Source organism: Camelus bactrianus, chromosome X, assembly GCF_048773025.1.
Source record: "Camelus bactrianus isolate YW-2024 breed Bactrian camel chromosome X, ASM4877302v1, whole genome shotgun sequence".
In the NCBI taxonomy this organism is placed as follows: Eukaryota; Metazoa; Chordata; class Mammalia; order Artiodactyla; family Camelidae; genus Camelus; species Camelus bactrianus.
The window spans coordinates 99892700-99916949 of NC_133575.1; the positions used below are offsets into that span (position 1 = coordinate 99892700).

The 24250-nt window shown below is 49.5% G+C and overlaps 1 protein-coding gene and 1 long non-coding RNA gene across 3 annotated transcripts in view; one reads left to right on the top strand and one right to left on the bottom strand.

Moving 5' to 3' along the window:
• The window catches only part of LOC141576227 (uncharacterized), a 49725-nt gene extending 38771 nt beyond the window's left edge, over positions 1 to 10954 (bottom strand). The window contains exon 1 of the long non-coding RNA XR_012504543.1: positions 9049 to 10954. This is a non-coding gene — a long non-coding RNA (uncharacterized LOC141576227). The remainder of the gene's footprint in view (positions 1 to 9048) is intronic.
• XPNPEP2 (X-prolyl aminopeptidase 2) overlaps positions 397 to 24250 on the top strand; it is a 28807-nt gene continuing 4953 nt past the window's right edge. For both annotated transcript variants that reach the window (XR_012504542.1, XM_045505490.2), the window contains exons 1-19: positions 397 to 714; positions 2898 to 2968; positions 4470 to 4580; positions 5760 to 5823; positions 6799 to 6903; positions 7157 to 7243; positions 8132 to 8278; positions 12169 to 12270; positions 12866 to 12947; positions 13230 to 13425; positions 14193 to 14282; positions 15420 to 15529; positions 16126 to 16203; positions 17299 to 17370; positions 19366 to 19426; positions 20737 to 20806; positions 21314 to 21418; positions 21817 to 21876; positions 22357 to 22433. Coding sequence is in view for 1 of the 2 variants with exons in the window: in XM_045505490.2 (XP_045361446.2) it covers positions 666 to 714; positions 2898 to 2968; positions 4470 to 4580; positions 5760 to 5823; positions 6799 to 6903; positions 7157 to 7243; positions 8132 to 8278; positions 12169 to 12270; positions 12866 to 12947; positions 13230 to 13425; positions 14193 to 14282; positions 15420 to 15529; positions 16126 to 16203; positions 17299 to 17370; positions 19366 to 19426; positions 20737 to 20806; positions 21314 to 21418; positions 21817 to 21876; positions 22357 to 22433 (1737 nt within the window). In the remaining variant the exon portion in view is untranslated. The remainder of the gene's footprint in view (positions 715 to 2897; positions 2969 to 4469; positions 4581 to 5759; positions 5824 to 6798; positions 6904 to 7156; positions 7244 to 8131; positions 8279 to 12168; positions 12271 to 12865; positions 12948 to 13229; positions 13426 to 14192; positions 14283 to 15419; positions 15530 to 16125; positions 16204 to 17298; positions 17371 to 19365; positions 19427 to 20736; positions 20807 to 21313; positions 21419 to 21816; positions 21877 to 22356; positions 22434 to 24250) is intronic.

Genomic DNA, 24250 nt, shown 5'->3' on the forward strand with positions numbered 1-24250 from the left:
GGGCAGGCTTCCTTTCTGCTAGGGGCTGCTGGCGCTTTACATAGGGGACTCTCCTAAGGGGACTCAGGCTCAGTTCAAGAAAGTCACTCTCCAGCTGGAACTAACTTCCCTGAGGGGTGCAGTGGGGCTTCACAGGCACTGAGGACAGAGGACGCTGGTTTTTCCTGAGACAGGCCAGCTTGAAGAGGGAAGAGGGATAAACATCTATCTCTAAGCAAAAGTGGGGCTGGAGCCAGAGCCCTGGGTGGGGGAGCTAATGGGAAACAGCTTGTGGAGGGAGGAGGACAGAATTCGGGAATGGCCGGGGCTGGCTGCTAACGAGGGGGCTGGGAGAAGCAGGCTGATTGGGACCAGCTGCTGATCTGCTGTCTCGGAGATCTTTGGACTCTGCCCGGGGCGGGCTCACACCCTATTCCGGGTGCCTGAGAGCCAGCAGAGGCTGCCTGGGGCAGTCTTTCTCCACCCAGCCTGACTCCTGGAACCCTCAGAAACGAAAGACCAGAGGAGGACTCTCTATCCACCAGCTGGAAGCCTCCTCCCCACCACCAGCCCCCACCCCCTGGCTGCTCCTGACCCAGAAAGGCCTGGAGGAAGAGGCCAGGGAAACCACCCTGCCCACTCTCCCCTGACCCTCCATCCACCCAGCACCGGCAACTGAAGACCCCATGGCCTGGGCTCTCTGGGGCTGCTCCCCCTGGCTTGTCCTCCTCTGTGGTATGTGCATCCCCGTCTCTCTCTCTCCCACGCTGTGAGGGCAGGTCCAGCTGGAGAGCAGCTCCAGCCTCTCCGCTGTGGGCTCAGAACGGGTTGGAGTGAAGGCTGGGCCCAGGATGTCTCTTTTTCTCTTGGTCCTCCTGTCTTGAGGAAGGGGAGCCCCAGGGCCAGCTCAGCTCAAGTATGGTTTGGTCCCTTTCTATTCCTACCTGTTAAAGAGAAAATGATTCTACCACTTGTTAAAAGAGTAAGGAAGACTTTATCCAAGACTATTGCAATAGGGGTGCTACAATAGGGACGAAAGATCGGGCTCAACTCCTAACACAGCAAAGATGGCTGAAGGCTTCTTGTCAATGAGCAGAGGGAGGGGGTTGGTGGATGGCAAATTACCAAGAGAAGACATCAAGGGAAGGGGGGTTCTTGCTGAAGGCAAGCTAGGGTGATCAGATATCAAGGATGGGAGATGAGGAATTTGATCAGATAACAAGGTTTATGAGATACTAAGGGTGGAGAATTCTCTCTAAACTGACTTAGCAGGATTCCTGCTAAGACTGGGCAATGCAGGCCCAGCAAGGACAGGATGGACATGGAAGTCAAGGCCTAGTCAAGGAGAGGGCTTGGGGGCGACTAACTAAAGTTTGGTCCTTATCACCCCTATGATGTCCTGTTTGTCCTCTTTGATCACAGCTAAGTGTCCAGCTCAGCATCCTCCATGCCCACTCCAATCTGGCCTTAGGGAGGCCTCCCTTCCTTTTGCTCTGGGGCGGCAGGGCCCCACTCATTCATTCAGTACCCAGTTGCTGAGCGCCTCCCCAGTGCCAAGCCCTGTGCCAGGGACCACAGAGTGGTTCGACTCCCACCTTTGGGAGCCACAGCCCTGGCCTCAGAGAATTAGCAGTTGGAGTGTCCAGAGAGACATGGGTTGGCTGCATCTTCCTTATGTTGGTGTCTTAGTGCCACAATTTTGCCAGAGATCCACTCCTATAGAAATGAGTGTTCATTTTCTTGAGTCAGTAGAGTGAGTGTCATCTCCCCCTAGAGTTGATGAGACTGAGACAGACAGGTAGGGTATTCATGGTGTTAGAACCCAGCTGTGTTCCTTCCATCTGTAGCTAGATTCACTCAGAAATTAAAAGTATAGTGTCTCGGCAAACTCTGACCTCCATTACCCTCTGGGGAGAGCCCCACTAGAATGTGGGGGGCCGGAGCGAAGGCCTGTCAGAGACCATTGGACTTCCAGGGTGTGAAGGCCCAGAGCCTACAGGACTTAGCCCAGAGCTGACACTCAGCAGTACCTAAGAAATGTTTGCTTGACGAATATTGGGTGATTCTCTTTGGGACACACCAAATTTGAGGCAGAGCCCTAGTTGGAAAGTCTCTACACATTCTGTCCCTGCTGTGGCACCACCCTCCCAAGATTGGCTTTTTTGTACTCAGATGACTCAGGGGCGAATCCCTGCTCTAACATGGACTCACTGTGGCAAAACTTGGTGAGTTACCAAACGTAGCTGGGCCTCGGCTTCCTCCTCTATAGAAAGTAGACAATAATACCCACCTCACCAGGTTGTTGCAGGTGTCAAATGAGACACTATAGCTCAGTCCCTGAGTTCAGAGTCTGGCACATAGTAGGAGCTCTTTAAATGCTAACCCACCTTTCCCCACCAGGGGACGATGTCAGCCTGGGATTGCCTGTCTTAGGCAGAGATTGGGACTGTAAGAAATGGTACAAGTGGGCCTTGAATTTAAGTAAACCCAATATATACTTAATTAGATTTATAGAAGGGTAAAACAAAGGTGGGGTGATTATTTAACGAGATCCTCTAGAGCATTTAAGAGAAAATCTGATTACAAAAATTTAATTTACACACAACTTTTCCAGTTTGGTAGACCCTGAAAAGACCCAATTAGATTAGAAGGAAAAAATTGATTTAATGAACACTAAAACCCATCCAAAAGTGGCAATCACTTGTCGATGAAACAGGTTTCTTTGATTGTGACCCAGGGTGCCATCCAATTCAGCCTGATTTTCTATGAAATGTGATTATTTTTATCCTCAAGTAGAGTTGGACAGCATCTCGTGCTTCAAAGGATGGAGGCCCTGCGGGGCGGCTGGGGACACGTCTCCCTGCTCTCTAGGAGCTATTTGGTCTTTAAGTGACCCTGGGTTTTTCTCTGGTTTCTAGCTTGTGCCTGGGGCCACCCAAAGCCACTGGACCAGAGAGAGGATGTGAGAAACTGTTCAATCAGCCCTCCGGTGAGGCCCTGCCTCCGCCCCGCCCAGCCCCACCCCCATCCCCACCCCATTGCTCCCACCTTCCTCTCCATCACCCATGCACTCGACTGCTAACCTCTGCCTCTACCAGCCTTTCTCCTGATTTCCGGACTCTGGGGCCACTGTTTCTGATTAACCTCCCTCAGGGCGGGCAGCACATTCTCAGGTGTCGGACATCCGCCCCCATCCCTCCCTCCCACCCATTCCCACGGCAGGTTATCACCCCCCTAACCCCCCAACACCCCCCTCCCCGGCCTGGGCCTGGGCAACTGGCCTGGAGGCAGGAGGCCCCTCGCTGGCCTTTAGCTGAAGCTGGGCAGAGACCAGGAGGAGGATGGAAGGAAAGCAAACAAAAATTCTAGAGGAACAGGGAAGAGGGAGGCACTGAAGGGAAGAGGGTGGAAGACAGAGGGCTAGAAGAGCCAGCGGAAGGTCAAGAGAGGGAGGCCTGGCATGTGAAGATTGGGAGAAGACCTGGCATATCGAAACGGGAAGGTCGCCGGCTCCCTAGCTGGAGACCAGAGTGATTCTTTCCACAACCAGCTTAGAGTGCAGAAGAGCTTCCCTGGGCCAGAGCAGGCCAGAAGGTGGGAGCTCGGGGGCCTGCCAGCAGGTCAGTAAAGTCTCAGGACAAATGGGATACACCTACCTGTTTTGTCAACTTTATGAGACCACTGGGGAAGGCAGGTAGGTGGGCAAAGCACCTGACTTTTCTATGAAAACTAACCTGGATCTATCATTGAGTAGAAGGCAGAACAAAACAAAAACTCCATGCTTTTTAAGATAAAATCATCTTTAACAAAATGTCTGGCTTAGAGAGGATCTTTCTGGACAATGTCCCAAATTGCTGGGGGTACTCATTCACTCTTCTCGGCCACTTGGGACCAATGAGTGGAAACTTGAAACAAATCCGCAAGGTAGGGCTGCCAGATGAAATACAGGGCGCCCAGTTACATCTAAATTTCAGAGAATGGATAGTTTTAGTATAAGTATGACCCAAGTAGTGCATGGGACATACTTACACTAAAACATTATTCATTGTTTACCTGAAATTCCGATGTGACTGGCTGGGCACCCTGTATTTTGAGTTGCTAAATTGGCAACTCTACCTCAAGGTATCCAAAGAAGGCCCATCCCTTGGCCTGGCCCAGCACCAGGGCTCAGACCCTGCAGTTCTCGCCCACCTCTGACTCCAGACTCAGACTCAGGTCCCATTACTGTCGCAAAAAGTCCCTCTCCAAGCTCTTAAACACCTCCATCTCCACTCAGCCCAGACACCTTAATCTAGACTAACCCATGACATCAGCTGCTGCCCCATCCCTCTCCGGGCTGATCCAGCCTACCCACCCCCAACCCCTGCCTAAGGAGAGGCTGGTGGCTCCTCTGGAGGCTGGGGGCCCCGGTATCATTTTCTCTAAGCAAAGTGTGTCTGTGTGTGTGTGTGTGTGTGTGTGTGTCTTGGTGTCTTCCTGTCACCTGTCAGTACCTTCCAGTTACTGCGGTCAATACCACAGCACAGCTCACAGCCCTGCGCCAGCAGATGCATACACAGAATCTCTCTGCATACATCATCCCTGATACGGATGCCCACATGGTAAGGGACAGCTCCTCCCTGCGCCACCCAGCCCTCCCCCCCGCTACCCAGGTTGACCTAAGAGAACAGACCACAAACAGATGCTGTTAAGACAGAAGATGGAAGACAGAGGAAGGATTTGACAGGCAAAGGGAAGTAAGTGGGAAGCTTGGACATGAGTGTTTCAGGGCAACTGAGAGAATGTATCCCTTTACATAGGAGAGCAGACATGGCCAACTCTCCTTGACCTCTGGCAATGAAACTATAAACAACCTCAGAACGATTTTGATCAATTCCTAGATGGCAGATCAGAATGAATGTTTAGGACACCCCTGCCCTAGGAGGTTGGAATGTGGGCTGAGAATTGAATTAGAAGAACCCTGAGCTTCCTTCTGGCTCAACCCTTCCCATCACCTGGTGGATGGAGCGCTGAAATTATCCAGAGTCCAAGACTCCATGAGTTTGGGGTGTAGGCTGGGAGTAGGGGGTGCTGACAGGAAAGAAGGTGGTCTGAACCAGAGCTACTTTTCCCAAAGCAGCACCTCTGCCCACCCATCCCACCCTTTCCCATCCTAGCTCCACCTCCACCCCACCCACCTTCACAATACCAGCCCAGTTGGAAGAGAAGGCATTTTCAATGTCAAGCAGATTACTTGAATTAGTTTTCCCACCTGCTGAAAAGGCCTGAGAAGCTTGGGTAAGTGCCTGAACTTCTCTGAGCCTCAGTTTCCTCTACTGCAAAATGCAAATAATGAGATCTATCTTCAAGGATTATGAGAACCAAAACACAATAATGTGTAGAGCTCTCTGCAGAAGGTATTTATGATGTACCCATTATATTGTGCTAGACTGGGGGCGGAGGTGGACAGCTGGAGGGGAGAACCCAAAGGAATTAAAAGACATGATCCCAGACTGCACAGAATTTGCATCCTGGCCAGGGAGACAAGACTTCTTTGCAGAAAAGTCCAGTGCTGGACTATGGGGTTTAGACGCCAAGAAAAACAGTTGTTCAAAGGAAGGGAGGATCCTGAGAATTGGGAGAGTTCCAGGGAGCTTCCTGGAAGAAGTGCCCAGTGTGCTTGGGCTTGTAGGACTGGTTGAATCTGACTAGACAGAAAGAACTGGGATATGGTTGGGGGGCCTTCCATGAGGGGTGTAACTCCATAAAGAAGGCTAACGATGGTGTTGTTGATTTCCTAGAGCGAGTATATCAGCAAATATGACCAGAGGCGTGCGTGGATGACGGGCTTCACAGGGTCTGCAGGTGACAGCCATTACCCAGCCCCCAATGCTTCTGTTGGGAGACCCAGAGTGGTCATAGAAGCCCTGGTGTGGCTAGTTCTCAGCAGCCAGGACCTAGTGTCCAGAGGCCCCTGCTGTTCCATCTGCCTCCCCTCCACCACTCCAAAAAGGGTCACCATGGCCCACGGCTCATAGCCCACCAGCCACATTTCTGCATGAGGGGCACTTCTTTTCCATGCTTTCGGCCTCTGCACAGCCAGGCCCAGCCTGGGCTCCATTTCTGGGGCAGTTACTACCTCTCTATCTAGCCACTAGGAGCCCACTGATCCCCTTCACACAATGGCACTTTTGGGGACAAAGTTTTGCTTTGCTGGTCCTTTTATAGACAACATCACCTCACATGGCCAAATGAGACACAAACATAGAGGTCCTTTATGGGGTCCCAGTTGCAGAAGGGGCCTCCTACCCTGATCCTGGCCCCTTGAATGAAAACTAAGCATCACTTGCTGATCCTTAAACATCCCTCCCCTGGGCTTCAGGCTGCCTTGCTTGCCTGTCACAAGCCATTCTCTTTGCTAAAGCCACTGGGTTTGGCTTCCCTGCCTGTCCTCAGTTAAGCCCTCTGCATAGTGTCCCCATCAGCCACTGCGTCTTGATACTGACTGCCACACCTTCTTTCCTGAGAGCACCTAGACATAGCATGGGCTTTTTTTGGATTGCCAAAAGCAGACCCCACTCGTCCTGCTAAATGCACCCTTAGGAGAGGCCCTCGACACAAAGCAGAGATGCCCAACCCAGGACACCCTTCCAACTAGCTTCCCCCAACACTCTCTTTAACATCTCTTGCCTCACTCCTTTCCAACGGAGGAGAGAAACTCTTTCCAGAGGCCCCTTGTGACATTCTCAGAGCCAGCACCGCATCACACAGTCGCTAAATAAAGCCACCCTTTAGGGGGAACCTTCCCCCTCCCCTCCAAGTTTCTCTGCTCTGCCCCAGGAATTGCGGTAGTGACCATGGGAAAAGCAGCTCTCTGGACTGACAGCCGCTACTGGACCCAGGCTGAGCGGCAGATGGACTGCAATTGGGAGCTCCATAAGGAAGGTAAACGATGGCTTGGATTTGTTCCCCAAGCCCTGGAACTGGACTGGGTTCAGGAAGGTAGAGGTGAGGGGGTACCTGCAAGGCTGTGCTGGGCCCCTGGGGAAAGCTCAGGAAATTTGAAGCCATCCCTAAACTTTGCGGATGATATCAAGGAGGACAAACATAGCAGAACTGTCACAGACAGAAGCCCAGCTGGAGGGCCTGGGGTTGGCCCTGGAGGTGACCTCAATGTCTCTTCCTGTCTTTCTCTCAGTTGGCACCACTCCCATTGTCACCTGGCTCCTCGCTGAGATTCCTGTTGGAGGGCATGTGGGCTTCGATCCCTTTCTCTTTTCCATCGGTATGTTCTTCCCTCATCCCTGGGCTTGCCCACACCAGCTCGGGTGACTCAGCCCCCCGGGAAGTAAAGAAGCACACCTTGGTAGACGGAGGAGCAGGGTGACTCGAAGATCGAATATTTGAACTTGTGGTTGCAGAATATTTTGCAACAAGGATGTATTCCTGGATTGCATCTTGAAAATATATTTAAAAGAATAAATATAGATTTTTTTAGTCAGGAATGCAGAGACCCAACCTAGAAGACTCAGGGAATCATTAAGACCTAGCAGACGAGTAGGCCAGGATGTTCTTAAACCCAGAGCCAACCTCTGTGTTCTGGAATTCTACCAATTAGGGCACTAGAATCTTCTGGAAAGAGCTTGGAAGGGTCAAAGGAGTCAAGAGGGCTTCTGGGTAAAGCAGCACCGTCCCCTCCAATTCCAGGAACACAGTGCCCTGAGCTCTGATGCCCCAGTTAGCTGGCCAACCTGCCCCCAGGGGTGACGTGCTCATGAATAGATCCTGAAAGGCTCCCGCTTCAGAACTGACTTCTTTGCCAGCCTTTCCAGTGGCCTGAGTCTCCCATTCCTTTGGGCTGTGGCATTGAAGCTCAGTTAAATGGACAGTGTTAGAAGGAGGGCCCCACAGTCATCGGCACTTAAAAAGACGAGCTTAGACAACTGGTGATGGACAGCATTGGGTGGGCTCAGGGCAGTTAGGCTTTGAAAGCTGAAAAAGGAAGGTGAGAGGACATAGCCCAGGAGGGCCAGTCTGCTAGGACTGGCCCTGGCAGCTGGGCTGCAGGTGCAGAATGGGAGGCCAAGGGGACAAGAACTCACTTTGCCTTGGTCACAATTTTTTCTGAGGTATGAACAGGCAGGGGACAAGTGATTCCTTCCTGTCTCTGCAGACTCCTGGGAGAGTTATGACGCAGCCCTCCGAGAGTCTGACAGAGAGCTGGTGTCCATCACCATCAACCTTGTGGACCTGGTGTGGGGGTCAGAGAGGCCTGCGGTGCCAAGCGAGCCCATTTATGCCCTGCAGGAGGCATTCACAGGTGATTTCCCAAGTTGGAGCCACACGGGGTCCCCGCTGCTGCTCCTCTGGTTGAAAAATTCATCCTAACAGGTCCCAAAGCAATGGTTCTCAAAACTTCACGTGCACCTGAATAGCTTGGGATGCTTGTTTAAAATATAGGTTTCTAGGCCCCCTCCCCTCAAAGAGTTTGAATCAGAAGTTCCTTAGACCATATTTAGAAATTGCTGGAATAAAGAGTGTCAGGATTGGACGTGAGATGGAACAGGAAGGGAGGAAACAAGGGAGTCAGAGAAAGATGGGGAAAAAAAAACTTACCCCTTCAAAGAGAGAGAGATTAAAAAAAAAACAAAAAACCATGAGTTGTAGTAGTGAAGACTGGTTTGTACTGAATCATTCAGACCTTGACCTCTGGCCCTCCTGTGATGAGGAATTTAGATGTCAAATGGCTGGGGTCAGATGGGCTGGGGTGGAAAAAGGAAGCAAAAACTAAGTTCAAGGTCAGTCTGTGGCACAGATTAGGGTTCAAGTTTTGGTCGAACCACAAAGGAAAATTAACTGACCCCCCAGAATTCTAACATCAATAATCTTGACCCCACTGACACCATCTAAATGCATCATAAAAGAACAGTATGCTCTATGATTCTTATAAGTAGTAACTAAAATCCTGACCAGGACCAGGATACTGATTATGAATCAATGCCTTGGCCACCACCACCCCCTACCTCCCTAGGAATTCTGAACAAGCCCATGGATTCCTAGGATTATTGGGCAATCTGAGAGGCCGCTTACCACATGCAGGTCTCCGCACATTCCTTGTTTGGAAAGGAGTCCAAAAAGGAGGGAAATTTCAAAATAGCAGTTCTGATGAAACAAGTCAAAATTGTGTCCAATTTTCTTTATTCATTCTGATGTAACTTGCAGAATCATTCTTTCCGCATCTTGACACAGTTTTTAAAGGAACTTGCGATCCAAGACGGTTCAATCCTAAACAGAACTCATCCCATTCTGATAAAGAAGAGTGCAGTTATGTCAAGAAGAGGAGGGGATAAAGGGGAAAAACTTCCAGGGACTGGGAGAGAAGTCACGTGGATTTTATCACTTCCCACAAGCTGGGGGAAGCCACACCCTCGCAGGCTGCTAGCCTTCAAGGAAAAGCCATCTGGAGCCAGAGCTGGGCCAGGAAGCCCAAGAACAGAGTCTCTAAACTTATTGAGACAGGAGACACTTTCTCTCCAGCCACTCACAGGTTTTAAAGGGGCCAAAGGGAAGAACATGAAAAGTAGTTAGTCCAAGAGACCTGTGCGTATCAGACAATTTAAATTGGCTTTTATTTACTGCCTCAAAGATGTATCACATCCATGAACCTTGAAAGCATAATTCTAAGTAAAAGAAACCAGCGAAAACCCCATATTGTATGATTCCATTCGAGTGGAACATCCAGTGTAGGCAAATCCATGGAGACAGAAAGCAGATTAGTGGTTTCCAAGGGCTGAGGGTGGGGAGAGGGGAATGGGGAGGGACTGCCTAATGGCTACAAGGTTTCCTTTTAGGATGATGAAAATGTTCTGGAATTAGATAGTGGTGGTGGTTGCACAATCTTGTGAATGTTATGAAAAGCATTGGATTGTGCACTTCAAAATGGTGAAAATGATACATTTTAAGGTATGTATATTTTCCCACAATAAAGTAAAATAAACCTTGAAAAAAATGTATTGTACCCAAAGCTTTAGTTCTTGTTGAATAGTTTTACCTGTATGCAGAAAGATGTTTTTGATGGCATTAAGTTATTTATGCTCATCTCTGAGCCCACCTAGGACCCTTAATGCTTATGACCTTCCATCAGCAAATTCCTAGCCCTGCCTAGGGAAAGACCCTATATGCATCACCGGGAACAGGAAAAAAAGATGAAAATCAAAGTCCTAGCACCAGGATACGAACATCCCAGAAAGGACGGCTCTGTGACACAGAGTTTAAGGACAAGTTTGGAGACTAACAATGTTAGCAAGATAGTCCAGTGTCTATACTGATTAAGATCTGAACCACATAGTCAAACAGACCTGGATTCAAGTCTCACCCCTTGCCAACTATGAAAACCATAGATAAGTCACTTTACCTCTCTGAGGCCTCAATTTCCTTATCTGTAAAATGGGCCAAGTAAGGATTAAAACAATGTACACAAAGTGCTTAGCCCAGACCCAGGTGGCTTTCTTTTTTTAAGTATAGTCAGTTTACAATGTTGTGTCAATTTCTGGTGCAACAGCATAATAGTTCAATCATACACATACATGCATATATTCATTTTCACATTTTTCATTATAGGTTACTATAAGATACTGAATATAGTTCCCTGTGCTATACAGTATAAACTTGTTGTTCATCTATTTTATGTATACTAGTTAGTACCTGCAAAATCTCGAACTCCCAATTTATTCCTTCCCACCCCCTTCCCCCCACCGGTAACCATAAATTTGTTTTCTATTTATTTTATTGAAGTATAGTTGATTTACAAAGGTGTGTTAGTTCCTGGTATACAGTATAGTGATTTAGTCATACATATACATATTCTTTTTAATATTCTTTTTCATTTTAGGTTATTGCAAGATATTGAATATAGTTCCCTGTGCTATACAGTAGGATCTTGTTGTTTATCTATTTTATATGTAGTAGTTTGTATCTGCTAACCCCAAACTCCTAATTTATCCCTCCCCCCCCCTTTTCCCCTTTGGTAACCATAAGTTTGTTTTCTATGACTATGAGTCTGTTTCTGTTTTGTAAATAACTACATTTTATCATTTTTTAGCTGCCACATATAAGTGATATCATATGATACTTGTCTTTCTCTATCTGACTTACTTCAATTAGTATGATAATATCTAGGTCCATCCATGTTGCTGCAAATGGTATTATTTTATTCATTTTTATGGCTGAGTAGTATTCCATTATATATATCATATATATGATATATATTATATATATATATATATATATATATATACCACAGCTTCTTTATCAAGTCATCTGTCGATGGACATTTAGGTTGCTTCCATGTCCTTTTTTTTTCAGTTTTTTTTCTTTTTTTTTTAACATTTTTTATTCATTTATAATCATTTTACAATGTTGTGTCAAATTCCAGTGTAGAGCACAATTTTTCAGTTATACATGAACATATATATATTCATTGTCACATTTTTTTCTCTGTGAGCTACCATAAGATCTTATGTATATTTCCCTGGCTTCCATGTCTTGGCTATAAGTAAATAGTGCTGCTATGAACATTGGAGTGCATATATCTTTTCGAATTAAGAGTTTTCTCTGGATATATGTGCAGGAGTGGGATTGCTGGATCATAAGGTAACTCTATTTTTAGTTTTTTAAGGAATCTCCATACTGTTTTCCATAGTGGCTGCACAAGTGGCTTTAGTAAGCACTGGGTTACTGCAGGGGAGAGGATTATACATGGCCCAGTCCTATCCCTCTGCCCTTCTGCTCTCCTGATCTCTGTTCTGCATGCTTATTTATTGATCAGCAAGTTATACCAGACTTACTAAACACCAAGACACCATTCTACATTACAAATATTAATTAATTTGACCTCATAACTCTATTGAGGTAGACAGTATCATTATAATCCATCTATATTTTACAGATGTGCAGAGTAAGACACAGAGGGGTTAAGTAATTTTCCCAAGGTCATACAGCAAGTAACAACAGAGCTAAGATTTGAACCCAGACAGTCTGGGTCCAGAACTCATGCCCTTAATGACTACACAAGTAAGAGTTTGGTTAAAGAAAGGGTTCTACTGCTTGTAAAGGAATGGGAATCTATTGCCCTAAGGAAGACCTCTCAGGAACAGAGTGACAAAGAGAAGGGATGTCACCTATGCTCTCTTTGGGCTTTTATGTTTCTAGGGAGTACCTGGCAGGAGAAAGTATCTGACATCCGCAGCCAGATGCAGAAACGTCACGAGGCCCCGACTGCCGTGCTTCTGTCGGCGCTTGATGAGACAGCCTGTGAGTATGGATATGTGGATGCAGGTGGGTGCCTGGGTTCCCCTCAGCCTCCAAGCCTCCTGGGCCCTGCAGCACCGGACTCCTCCCACAAGAGTTCTGAGGTCTCCATGGCCATGGCCTGCAGGAATTAAGAAGGGTGAGGACAGGAGCTCATGTCCACTGAAGAAGGAAACCAGGAGTCCGCATGCAATCTGGGGCCAGCCTGCGGGCCACCAGCAGACTGGGTGACCGCAGCAGCAAAGGCTCCTGTCTCATGAAGGGGAGGAGGCCCAGCAAGCACCTCCCAGCCCCGCCTGGCCACGAGTCCAGGGCACTCACACTCCCAGCTTTAGCACCCTGTGTAGCCCTATTCTGTCCTAACGTGGCTCCAGGCTTCTCAGCTGACTCCAGCTCTGGGTTTCACATATTCCGGGGACCCACTGAAACTGTGTGCTGACTGCTGGCTGCATATCTATCTGCCTTTTCCTGGGAGAAAGGGCCCCTAGGACTCACTAGTGCTTCAAAGACCCCTGAAAGACAGAAACATTCAGGAGCAGATGATGTAGGTGTGCTGCTGGGGATCTTTGGGGCGAAAGCAAACAATTCTCTTCCCCAGGGCTCTTCAACCTTCGCGGCAGTGACATCCCTTATAATCCCTTCTTCTATTCCTACACGCTGCTCACCGACTCCTCCATCAGGTAGGGCTTGTCCTTGGCGTGCAGTCACGACTTCCTCCAACCCCTCACTGCCCCAATGTGCAGCCTTCCCAGGAGTGGAGTGCCTGCCCCAGCAGGACCCTCCAGGAAGCCTCTGATCGGCTTTTCCTGACTCTCTTGATCTCTTGTCCCACGTACTCCAAATCTGGTCTGCTTAGCTGTCCAGCGCGGGATTCCTCTGACCTCCGGGAATAAAGGGCCTCTAGTCTTTGGCCCTGTGCCTAGAGGCTCTCAGGACCCTCCTGGTCTTCCATCTCCACCCAGGTTATTTGCAAACAAGAGTCGCTTTAACTCTGAGGCCCTGCAGTACCTGAACTCTGGCTGCACGGGCTCCATGTGTGTGCAACTCGAAGATTACAGCCAAGTCCGTGACAGCGTGCAGGCCTACACCTCCGGAGACGTGAGGATCTGGATTGGCACCAGCTACACCTCATATGGGCTCTATGAAGTGATACCTGAGGTGGGTCTGCCAGGCCCCGGCTCATGCCAGGCACTACCCCCACCCCCCACCAACAGCCCTGTTAAGTCTCAGCCTGACAGAGTGGCCACAGCCCCTCAGTCAACAGTGGTGCAGGGAGTCCCCTTTTAGGCCTCTCTGAGAAAAGACGGAAGAAGAAGCAGGACGTTTGTCCACGGAGAGCTCGGATTGTCGAGGAGGCCAGGGGAACACAGCCTGGTAGAGCAGAGGCTTTGAGGTCACCAAACCTGAGACTGAGAACTGGCTGTTCAGTGACCGTGGACAGGGGACTTAGCCAATCTGGGCCTCTGTTTCCTCACCTGTAAGATAGCACTAAGAGTCACAACCTCCAAGGGGTTGCTCTGAGGAAAATTAAAGAGATAGTGCATAGAAAGCCTGGTGCCTGACACACGGCAGACGCCCAATAAATGGTAGCCGTTATGCTATGCGGTGTGTGGGAAACACACTGTCAGAACAGCCCATGGATGGGCAGGGGCCAGGCTCTGATCCTTCGCTGAGCACTGGCGGGAGCCGGGAACAGGAAGGGAGGGAGGGAGGAGGAGGGAAGGGAGGGAGACAGGGGAGGTTAGGCTGGACAGGGAGGACTAGGGAATCCCTGCACAGAGAGAGAGCATGCAAGGGAAGGGCATTGCCACCCCAGGAAATGGCCAGTCTCATCCCAGCTGGAGTTTCCTGCCAATCCTTTTCAAACACGGCCGGGCCGTGCCTTAGAGAGGGCTCCCAGACCTCTTCCTCTCTGCCTGCAACAGGAAAAACTCGTAGCAGATGCCTACTCCCCAGTGATGATAACCAAGGCGGTGAAAAACAGCAAGGAGCAGACCCTCCTCAGGGCCAGCCACGTAAGTCCAGGGGCAGACAGACGAGCCTTTGGAGAGCTCCTGGTCTGATGGGTTAGAAAGGAGATCCTGCTGGAGGAGCCTGAAGAAGGCCCTCAATGAAACATAGAAGAGGTCGCCAAGCTCCTGGGTACGCACTCACGCTCCATCCCTTGCTCCCAGCATGGTACTGTGATGCAGAGCCCCTACCCTGCAGCTATGGTGTCTGAGTTCAAATCTCAGTTCCTCCACTCACCTCCTAGCTGGGGGACCTTAGACAAGTCACTTCACCTCTCTAGGCCTCAATTACCTCATCTATAAAGTGAGGGTCATAACTGTAACCTACAGCATAGGTGGTTGTGAGGATCAAAGAAATATAGCTGTATTATATAATATAAATAATATGTAATAAATAATGTATGTTTAAATATATTAACTAACATACAATTAATATAAATATATTATACATAGTATATATACATACATTTACATACATATAAATATATAACTATAGAAATACATGATATTTATAAGTATATAGTTATATATGTATAAATATAATTATGTAATTATATATTTTATATATATTGCTTTGAGCACTGCCTGGCACATTCCAAATGTTAGATAAGTGTTATCTGTAATAATTTTCTCACCAGTGGAGGGGATGGTTCACCCCTTTGGATATTCCTGTTAAAATTAGGATAAGCTGCCTAGTTTTTTTTTTTTTTAACTTTTCTTGTGGAAAATTTTAAACATATGCAAAAGTAGAGGAAATAGCATAATGATCCCCAAACACCATCACCCAGCTTCAACAATCATCAACTCAACTTGAGGCCAATCTCATTTCCTCTACAATCCCACACTCATTACCTCTACCCCCTACCCCCTGCGGCTGGATGATTTTTAAGCAAGTCCCAGCTATTTTATTGTTTCTTCTATCGACACTTCAGTATCTCTTAAAGAGATGAACCCTTTTCAAAACATGACCACACTCTGATCATATATATAAACATTAATAAGAACCCCTTAATATTATCAAATAGCCAGTAAAACCCTCACGCTTTTAAATCTCATCTCCCAAAGCAATCACCCCATTGCCTTCATCCCGGAGCCCTGGCTGAGACCACTCCTCAGTCGGCTTCTCTGCTTGCCCCGCTCCAGGTGCGGGACGCCGTGGCCGTGATCCGCTACTTGGTCTGGCTGGAGAAGAACGTGCCCAAAGGCACCGTGGACGAGTTTTCGGGGGCAGAGCAGCTGGAGAAGTTCCGAGGGTGAAGGACCACAGCCATCCTCTTCAGCTGGGCTTAGTGTGGGGGTGGGGGGTGGGGGTGGGGGCTGGGAGGGGGATTGGTCTCCTTACTTACGGAGGAGGGAAGACCTTCTTTGTATTTGAGGGCTTCTGTGGAACAAGGAGTAATAGGTTCTTGGGTGGTCGGGAAGCTGGGCAGGGGTGTTGGATGACGTTCACCAGCTCGCTGCAAGCGGGACAACTTGAAGGGCCACAACCCAACAGCGCCCCCTCGTGTCTGATTCAGGCATGGGCCAGTCTCCTGGGAGAGGCTAACTCAGGCGAGGTTGGCCCCTGGACCACTTGAGAGTATCAGGTTGAGGAGGGAGGTTCCCTGAGAGTCCACTTGCCCCAGGCCTTAGGCAGACCGTAGGTTTGAGGCACTGGGGCAGTTTTCCCATACAGGGAGCTAGGCTTCTTCCCTCTTGCTTTACTAAGACCTCACTGTGGGACAAAGGTCTTGGTTTCCCAACTTGTAAAATGGACGTAGAGGACCCTCACTTGCCCTTGTTAGAAACCCTGGGGCCCAGCCCAGTCCCTGAGCCCATTCATTGACCACTCCTGCCTTGTACTTTCCAGAGAAGAAGAGTTCTTCTCTGGATCCAGTTTCGAAACCATATCTGCTAGTGGCCTGAATGCTGCCTTGGCTCACTACAGGTACTTCAGGAGAAATAATTTTCTGGGGCTTTCTGGGGTACCTGAGTCCACATTTAAGCCTTGAGGCCTTCAGCATTGTAGGGGATGGGGGTGGGGAGTGGAACCCAGTCAGAGGTGGGGAATATCCTTTGAATTAAAAGACTCTAGTAATTACCCCACTTCCCCCAACCTCAGCCAAGAGGCTGGGACTTTGTGAGCACTCAGGGCAGAAGGACCTAGAAGGGAGACAAAGCTGTTGCTGGATTTTTTCCTTGGCTTCCTGTAAGTTATGTTTCCTAATTCTTAAAGCTCACAAGCACATGGGGAGAGAGGCCCATTCACTCAGCCAAGGCGGGCCCAAGAGGTAGGCTGGCCAGATGTTTGGCTCCATAGAAAACAGAAACCTGCAGGCCGGCCTGATGAAATTTGAGGGAGAGGGGGAATGTCAAGCTGACCGGATGCTTCAGCCTGGTGAGGGCAGAGCTGGGAGAGGGCAGTTGCCCTCCAAGGGCTGGCCTGGCCTATCCCAGAATTCCCTCCCCTGGCATCCCCAAGCCTTCAGCTGTCTTGGCCCAGCCCCTTGTTCCCACTAGAGAGTGACATGGTAGGAATTCCTCAGCCCTACCAGCTCCTGCTCTCAGCCCCACCCTCCCTTCCTGAGCCCTGGCTTCTTGGGGCTCTCTGCTCCTGGAGGCAGCAGGTCGTTAGATAAAGCAATGGACTGAGAATCTGGGTCCAGGCCCAGCCCCCTCATGCCTTTCCCTCGGGGCCTCCCCTCAGCCCCTTCTCTGCAGGCCTGTTTCTCCTGATATGAAAGGAGATGGCTGGGCTGGGTGCTGCCTAAGGCTCTCCCACATTCTGTGCTCTTTCCTATCCCCCCTCCCTGGGTACCAGGGCCTTGCCTGGGCAGGTGCGGGATGAACAGCTGTGTGCTGAGGACATTAGCAGCAGAAGCTCAATAGTCTCCCAGGACCCTTTGGGAAATAATGATGCCCCCAAAGGAGCTAGAAGGTCAGCCCCTAGGGGTAAGGGGGTTCCTCTGCTTTTGCTCAGGACCCCCACCCCAACCAGCTCAGGGTCAGGCGGCTCCTTTATCACCATCTCTCCCCTTCCCAGCCCAACCAAGGAGCTGCACCGCAAGCTATCTTCAGATGAGATGTATCTGCTGGATTCTGGGGGGCAATACTGGTATGTACTCCTTGCCCAGCCCTGGCCTGGCTGTCTCAGCTCAGGCGTCCCCCCCAAAGCTTTCCCTTCCTGGGCTTGGATCCTTCGTCTCAGAAAGGAGAGGCTTGGATTGAATGTGCCTGAGTGTCCTTGCCATTTTCACATGTGGGAGTCCCTGCACAGTGGGCAACAGACAGAGGCCAACATGGTGGCGCTGCCCACATGTGCTACCCTGTGAGAATCAGGAAAAGACTCTCCTTGTAAAATGCTTTTTAAGCCCGCACATTATTACACAGTCCAAACAGCCATGCTCAACTGCCCTGCCTGGCTGCACAAACACTGCACCCATATTCTCACACCCACTCATGGACACCATGGACACGGCCCGCGTGCCACCAGCACGATGCACACTCCTCAGCCCCCTGTCCCCCCACTGCACGGTGAGATGACCATGTCAAGGGGACTGGGGACAGGATCAGGCCTCCAAGAGCAGTAGGCAGGCGAGAGACACAACCTCAGGGGATGCCTGCAGCACAATTGGGACAGGGCACACCCATCAGCATGGGGATAGGTCTGTGCATAGATATCTGTGTATGTTCTTCTGACCACATGCATGACCACAGATAGGGTTATACAGAAGGACACTGTCTCCTGCTCCAGGACTCCACAATCTGTGCATCCATTTGTGTATGCTCACTGAAATTAGTACGTACCCATGCAGTGAACGGCATTCCTTTAGATGGGTTACCCTTGTACAGTGCATGACCTGAACACTCAGACATGACAGCCATGCAGACTAGGCTAAGCCCATTCCTTTCAAATATAGGACCAATAATTCACCCGGGAGCTGATCTGAAATGAGCTGGAAGATTTCCCCCTCTCATCTAGGGAGCAAGTGGAGTGTGGGAAGTTTAGACAGGAGGAAAGGAAGGGATGTGCTGAACTGATGAAAGAACAAGGAATAGTTTCCCATCCTCTATCCTGTGCTGAATGTGCTAATGACAAAGGCTCTTTGCTGGGCTCTGGGAGCCAGCCTGGCAGGCGCGCAGCCCAGCAGCCTTTGCAGTCTCCAGCGCGGCGCTGTGCGTGCTTGAGATGGCCGATGCACAAAGGGGAAGTGAATTTGTGGGGCGTTGCTGGATTGGGGCATGCTCGAGCGGGGTGAGGCCGGGGAAATGGTCACCTCACTTCCTCTTCTCTCCTTCTGAGGAAGTCGGCACGCCCTGTGACCTGCTCCCAAGGAAGAGTCCCTAGGGCCCTGGGACCATTACCCCATTAACACCCCCTGGAGTGGCCACAGCGGCCAGCCTAGGGGAACGGCTGCAGGCGACTGTTTGGCTTCTGGCTTCAGGTCACTGGGACTCTGAGCAAATCCCTGGGGCAGATCCGTGTTTACAGTGGACAGAACTGTGCAGAGTTCGGTGCTTGCACCAGCCCTGGCCTCTCTGAGGCTCAGAGAGGGAGACGGCCCCATGGCTTCAGTTGCGTCATCTGTGAAATGGGGATAATAAAGTCAGGTCTGCCTCCCTTTCCAAGGAGCTGCAAAGTGTTCTGCAAACGGTCAATAAGTATATGAATGTGTGAGTGTTATGATCTCTCTGGATCTCAGTTTCCTCTTCTGTGAGAATGGGACAATCCTGTCCTGCTTCCCAGGAAGCCTGGAAGAGGCCTTGCTTTTAGAGCCAGGCTGGCCCAAGGAAACCCAGATTCACAAAACAGCCAAAATGGGTGGGGGTGAGGGTGGAGGATGTATGTGGGGAATCGGAATTATTAGACAACACGGTATTGTGATACCATGTGAACGTGATAGCTTTGCAGAGCCCCTTCCTGCTTAGACGCTGAGGATGGGAATTGCATGACAACAGCCATCTTGTTTCTGTCTGTCACCTCCCTCCCCGCCTCCTTCCCAGCCCTGCCCCTCAAACCCCCGTGGAAAGCACATGGGAAGCACATGGCCATGATCCTTACCCCAAGGTGCTCAGCAGAGCTGGACATGTTGATTGTCCTTCTCCATAGGGACGGGACAACAGACATCACCAGAACAGTCCACTGGGGCACCCCCTCTGCTTTCCAAAAGGTAAGCATTGGACCTGATTTCCCTACCCACGCTCACCCAAGGGGCACCCAAGCAATCACTCCACGAAGAGCCATTTGATTGTATGGAGGCTGATACTGAGGCCCGGGGAGGTTAAGTAGTTTGCCCAAGGTCACACAGCAAGGTTGTGCCAGAAAACCTAGTGTCCCTGATTACTCCCCAGAGATATTTCAGGCCCCCAACAGGGCCTCAGCCCAAGCTTATCATCTCATGTCAGTAGATCAGTGAACAAATATTTCTCTAGTGCTGTCTGTGGGCCTAGCCCTGTGCTCTGCAGAAAGGTGGAAGACAGGCATTCCATTCCAGGTGGAGAAAACTGACACCAGCCAAGTCTCAGAGGTGGAAGGGAAGAGGTGGAAGGTTTTCAGGAAGTAGCGAAGGCTGATCCACTTGGGGCTGAGGCGGGGACATGGTCTGTGTGCACTAGGGGGCATCTGTCTGAGGTGGAGAGCAGGGGACCCATTCATGCATTCAGCAAGCAGACCGTGGCTCAGACATTGTGCCAGAAAGAGAAAGAGAGAGAGAAAAAACAAACGCTGGTCAGGACTTAAGGAGCTTGCAGTTCAGCGGGTAGGTCCACTGCCCCAGACTGTCGGGCAAAGGATGACAAGCCTCTGTGTGTGTGTGTGTGTGTGTGTGTGTGGTGAAGGGGGTTTCACCACATTGCCACAGCGAGTGACCAGGAGAAGAGGCCACTGTCAGCCCACCTCTCTTCCCTCTTTCTACAAGGTAACAGGCCCAAAAGAGCAAGGCTGACCTGCCAGATAATCAGGCCTCATCCCAACCTTAAGAGAACTAATGTGAGATGGTGATAATGGCAGCAAAGGGCACTGAGCTCTATTTGAGCATTTAGTCTGTTGGGAGAATCTTACACGCATGAGTCTACCTACTCCTCCTCACCACCTTATGAGCTGGTACTGCGATTGCCCCATTACAGACGAGGACACGAGGCACAGAGCGGTTCAAGTCACTTGCCCAAGGTCTCAGTTTGTGAGTGGCAATGTCAGGATTCCAGCCCAGAGAGTTTACCTCCCAAACCCCTACTGTCACAGCCTCAACTCACCATCACCTACAAGCATCCCTGTGGACCAGCCAAAGGGATCTGAGTGGACCAAGCCCCAGCTTCGGGCAGGTCCTCCTCAGCCTCCTCCGGCTGTCTTCCAGAGCCTGGGTGACCACACACGCGTACGCGCCTCCCCTGCTTCATACCCCAGCCCAGGCCTGGGCCCACACACCTGTGTGCACACAGGCTGCGCAGCTGGAAACTCCCGGCTTCCTCCTCTCCCCATCAGGAGGTGTATACCCGTGTGTTGATAGGAAATATCGATCTGTCTAGACTTGTCTTCCCAGCTGCTACATCAGGTGAGTTTCAAAACCCAGGCTGGGCCCAGAGCCTTAGGCCCTGATGTCACTGCACCCAGACCCTGGGAGACCAGTGGGGCAAGGAATATATCATCATCCCATCCATTGTCTAGATAAAATCCAGCCCAGAGAAAGTGACTTGTCCAAGGTCACACAGAGGGTTAGTGGGAGAGCCAGGCCTTGAACCCAAGCCTGTCTCCTAATCTAACACAGCAGCTGGAGCCGGAGCTCAAGGGTGGGGGTGGTTAGCGTGGGCTGCAGCCATCATGGGAGGATTCCTGGAGGAGGCAGGTGTCTTGACAGATGGGGAGAAATTGGAGTAGAATCCTCAATCTAGGTAATGGGTACAATGTAGAACAGACTGGAGATAGGGCATGGTTACCTGCCTCTCAGGGGCCCCTTTCCTCAAGCACCATCCTAGTGGCTAGTCTAAAAAAAGAGAGCAGGAAGGGGCAAAGCCAACAGTCTAGGGTCCAGCCAACTGACCAGAAGCCATCTTTGTTCCAGGGCGAATGGTGGAGGCCTTTGCCCGTAGAGCCTTGTGGGATGTTGGGCTCAATTATGGTCACGGGACAGGCCACGGCATTGGCAACTTCCTGTGCGTGCACGAGTGTAGGTATCTCCTCAGCACTCCCCTGAGTTCCCCCTCTTATGAAAGAGGTGGAGCGTTTCACAGGTATGAAAACGACCGAGACCCACAGAGGTGCGGAGACCCACACAAGGTTAACCAGCTGGTGGGGCACTGGTGCTCCACAGGGTAAGTGAGAAATACTGGCATTCAGGAGGGCCCCAGAGACAGGAGTGGCAGGTCAAGGCCCAGTGGCTGACCGGTAGATTCCAGAGAAATAAAAGCCAGAGCCAACCTGGTTTGTCCCAGCCCCAGGTAGACAATAGTGTGGGGGACAAACGCTGCTAAAGATCCCCAGTTACCTGTTCTTCCCCGGAGCTGGCTAGTTTCCAAGCTGCTGAGCGCAGGAGAGCTGACACCATGCCTGCATCTCCCTTTCCAGGGCCAGTGGGATTCCAGTCCAACAACATTGCCATGGCCAAGGGCATGTTCACTTCCATCGGTAAGGTTCTCGGGCTCCTCCAGGACTGCGGTCTAGGGGACGCCAGCCTTCAGGGAGCACAACCCTGCAGAGGCCCACCCCGGCTCCACCACTGCACTCCCTCACCTCCCCAATCCCAAGCCCCTTCATCCCATACCCTCACTTTGCCTGTGGGATTCGGTTCTTAACTGTACATCCAAACTCCAGAGTCTCCAGTCAAGTGCTGAACAGGACAGTGGCACACAGGGATATGGAAGTGCCTCCAGGAGCCAAGTGGGAGCTTGAGTGTTCCCCGCTGGATTACAAAGGAGGCTGGAGGATCTGAGGCCTGGCAGGTTGACTCTGCATAGCTATTGAGCATCTGACAATTGGGGCAGGGGTCTGCCCAAGCCAACAGCAGGGGGGCAGCCGGGCCCTCCAGTCACTCCTCAGTTGGTACAGGAAACCTGGGCTTGGGACCTCCCCCTGCTTAATGTCACCAGCATCTCTTGGGTCTCCCAGAACCTGGTTACTATCAGGATGGAGAATTTGGGATCCGTATTGAAGATGTGGTACTCGTGGTAGAAGCACAGACCAAGGTAAAGTGCCACTGAGATGGGCTGGAAGTGTGGGCAGTGTGGCACTGACTTTGGGCTGCTGGGGACAAGGAAGATCAAAGGGGGAATGTAATGTGTGGGCATGAATTTATTTGGGGTCTTCCTTAGCTCCAGAAAAATTCCATAAACCAATTTCTTAAAACTTTTTGCACATTAGAATATTAGAATCATCTGGAGAGCTTTTTTTAAAAATGCCAATGCCCAGGTCCCACTCCAGACCAAATGAATCAGTACCCCTGCCCTAAATCACTGGTTCTCAATGCACATAATAATCACCAGGGGAGCTTGTTAAGTATAAAGATTCTATATAACAGCAACCAACAAGATAAAATATCTAGATACAAACTTAAAATGACTTACATGGATAAAATCTCTACTGAGGGAACATAAAGAAGATTTAAGTAAATGGTGTTCTCTGGAAATAAGCCTTGATATTATGAAGATGTCATTTCTCCCTAAATTAATCTATAAATTTGAGACAACCTCAGTCTCAACGCTAACTGGATGCTTTTGTAACTTCACAAGATGATAGTAAAGTTTATTTGTCAAAATAAACATGCAAAGATAGCTAGGTAGCTAGGATAATTCTAAAAAAGAAGAGCAATAAAGGAAACTAGCCCTTTCACATATTAGCACACACTACGAAGCTGCCATCACTAAGACAGTAAGACACCAGAGATGGGAGAGACAGATGGAACAGTGGAACAGAATAGTCCAGAAATAGACTCTCTGATTTCCATAAACAAGATGGGAATTTAGTTTACTATAAAGCTGGTGCTTTAGATCAGTAAAGAAGAGAGAGATTGTTTAATAAATGGGCAGAGGGACAAATGGCTAATTATTTGGATGGGGGGAATTAAACTTAAGAACCTCACTGTCACTAAAATTCCAAATGGATTGAGGTTTAAAGGTGAAACCACGAAAGAGCTAGAAGAAAACCTATATGACTTCGTTTATAATCCCAAGGTGGAAAAGGGTCTTTCTATGTAAGACCCAGAAGTCATGAGGAGAAAGATTGATAACTGACTCAATAACTAAAAAAAAATCTATACGGAAACAATACCATAAACAAAGTAAAAAAATGTATGGCAAGTAGAGCACGTATGTCAGAGAAGGGGTGAATTTCCATCTTTTCTCATAAGTTTTTAAAAATCAATAAGGCAAAAGAAGGGAAAATTTTTGAAATGGGCAAGACATAAAGAGGCAATTCACTGAGATCAACACCAATGGTCCATAAATGTGAAAAGATGCTCAGTGATACCCAGTGCTGGTGATATTTTGATGATACTCAGTGTCGGTGAGCTTGTGGGGAAACGGACACTCTCACACATTGCTGGGGGAAGTACAAATTGGTATAACCTTTCGGGAGGGCAGTGTGATAATATCTATCAAAATACATATTAAAAATGCCTGTACCTTTTGTCTCAGCATTCCCACTGCCAGATATATAACTTCTGGATATAGTCCCCAAAGGTCACCTCATCTAAAGATGTTTATATGATGATGTTGATTGTAGCATCATGGTAACAATTTAAAAAGCGGAAACAGCCTAACTATCCATCATTGTTTAAATAATCATCTGCATACTATGGACCCTTAAAAAGAATGAGGTGTACCTCTCTGTGCTAATATAGAGCACTCTCCTAGGTTTACTATGGTGGGGGGGGTGGCGGGGGAGAAGGTGCAGTAAAGTGTACAGGAGGATCCATTTTGCATGAATTTTTAAAATATATACATATATACTGTATATGCCAAATATGTTTTCAGGAAGGAAAGCAGGCAGGGAGGAGACTTTCCAT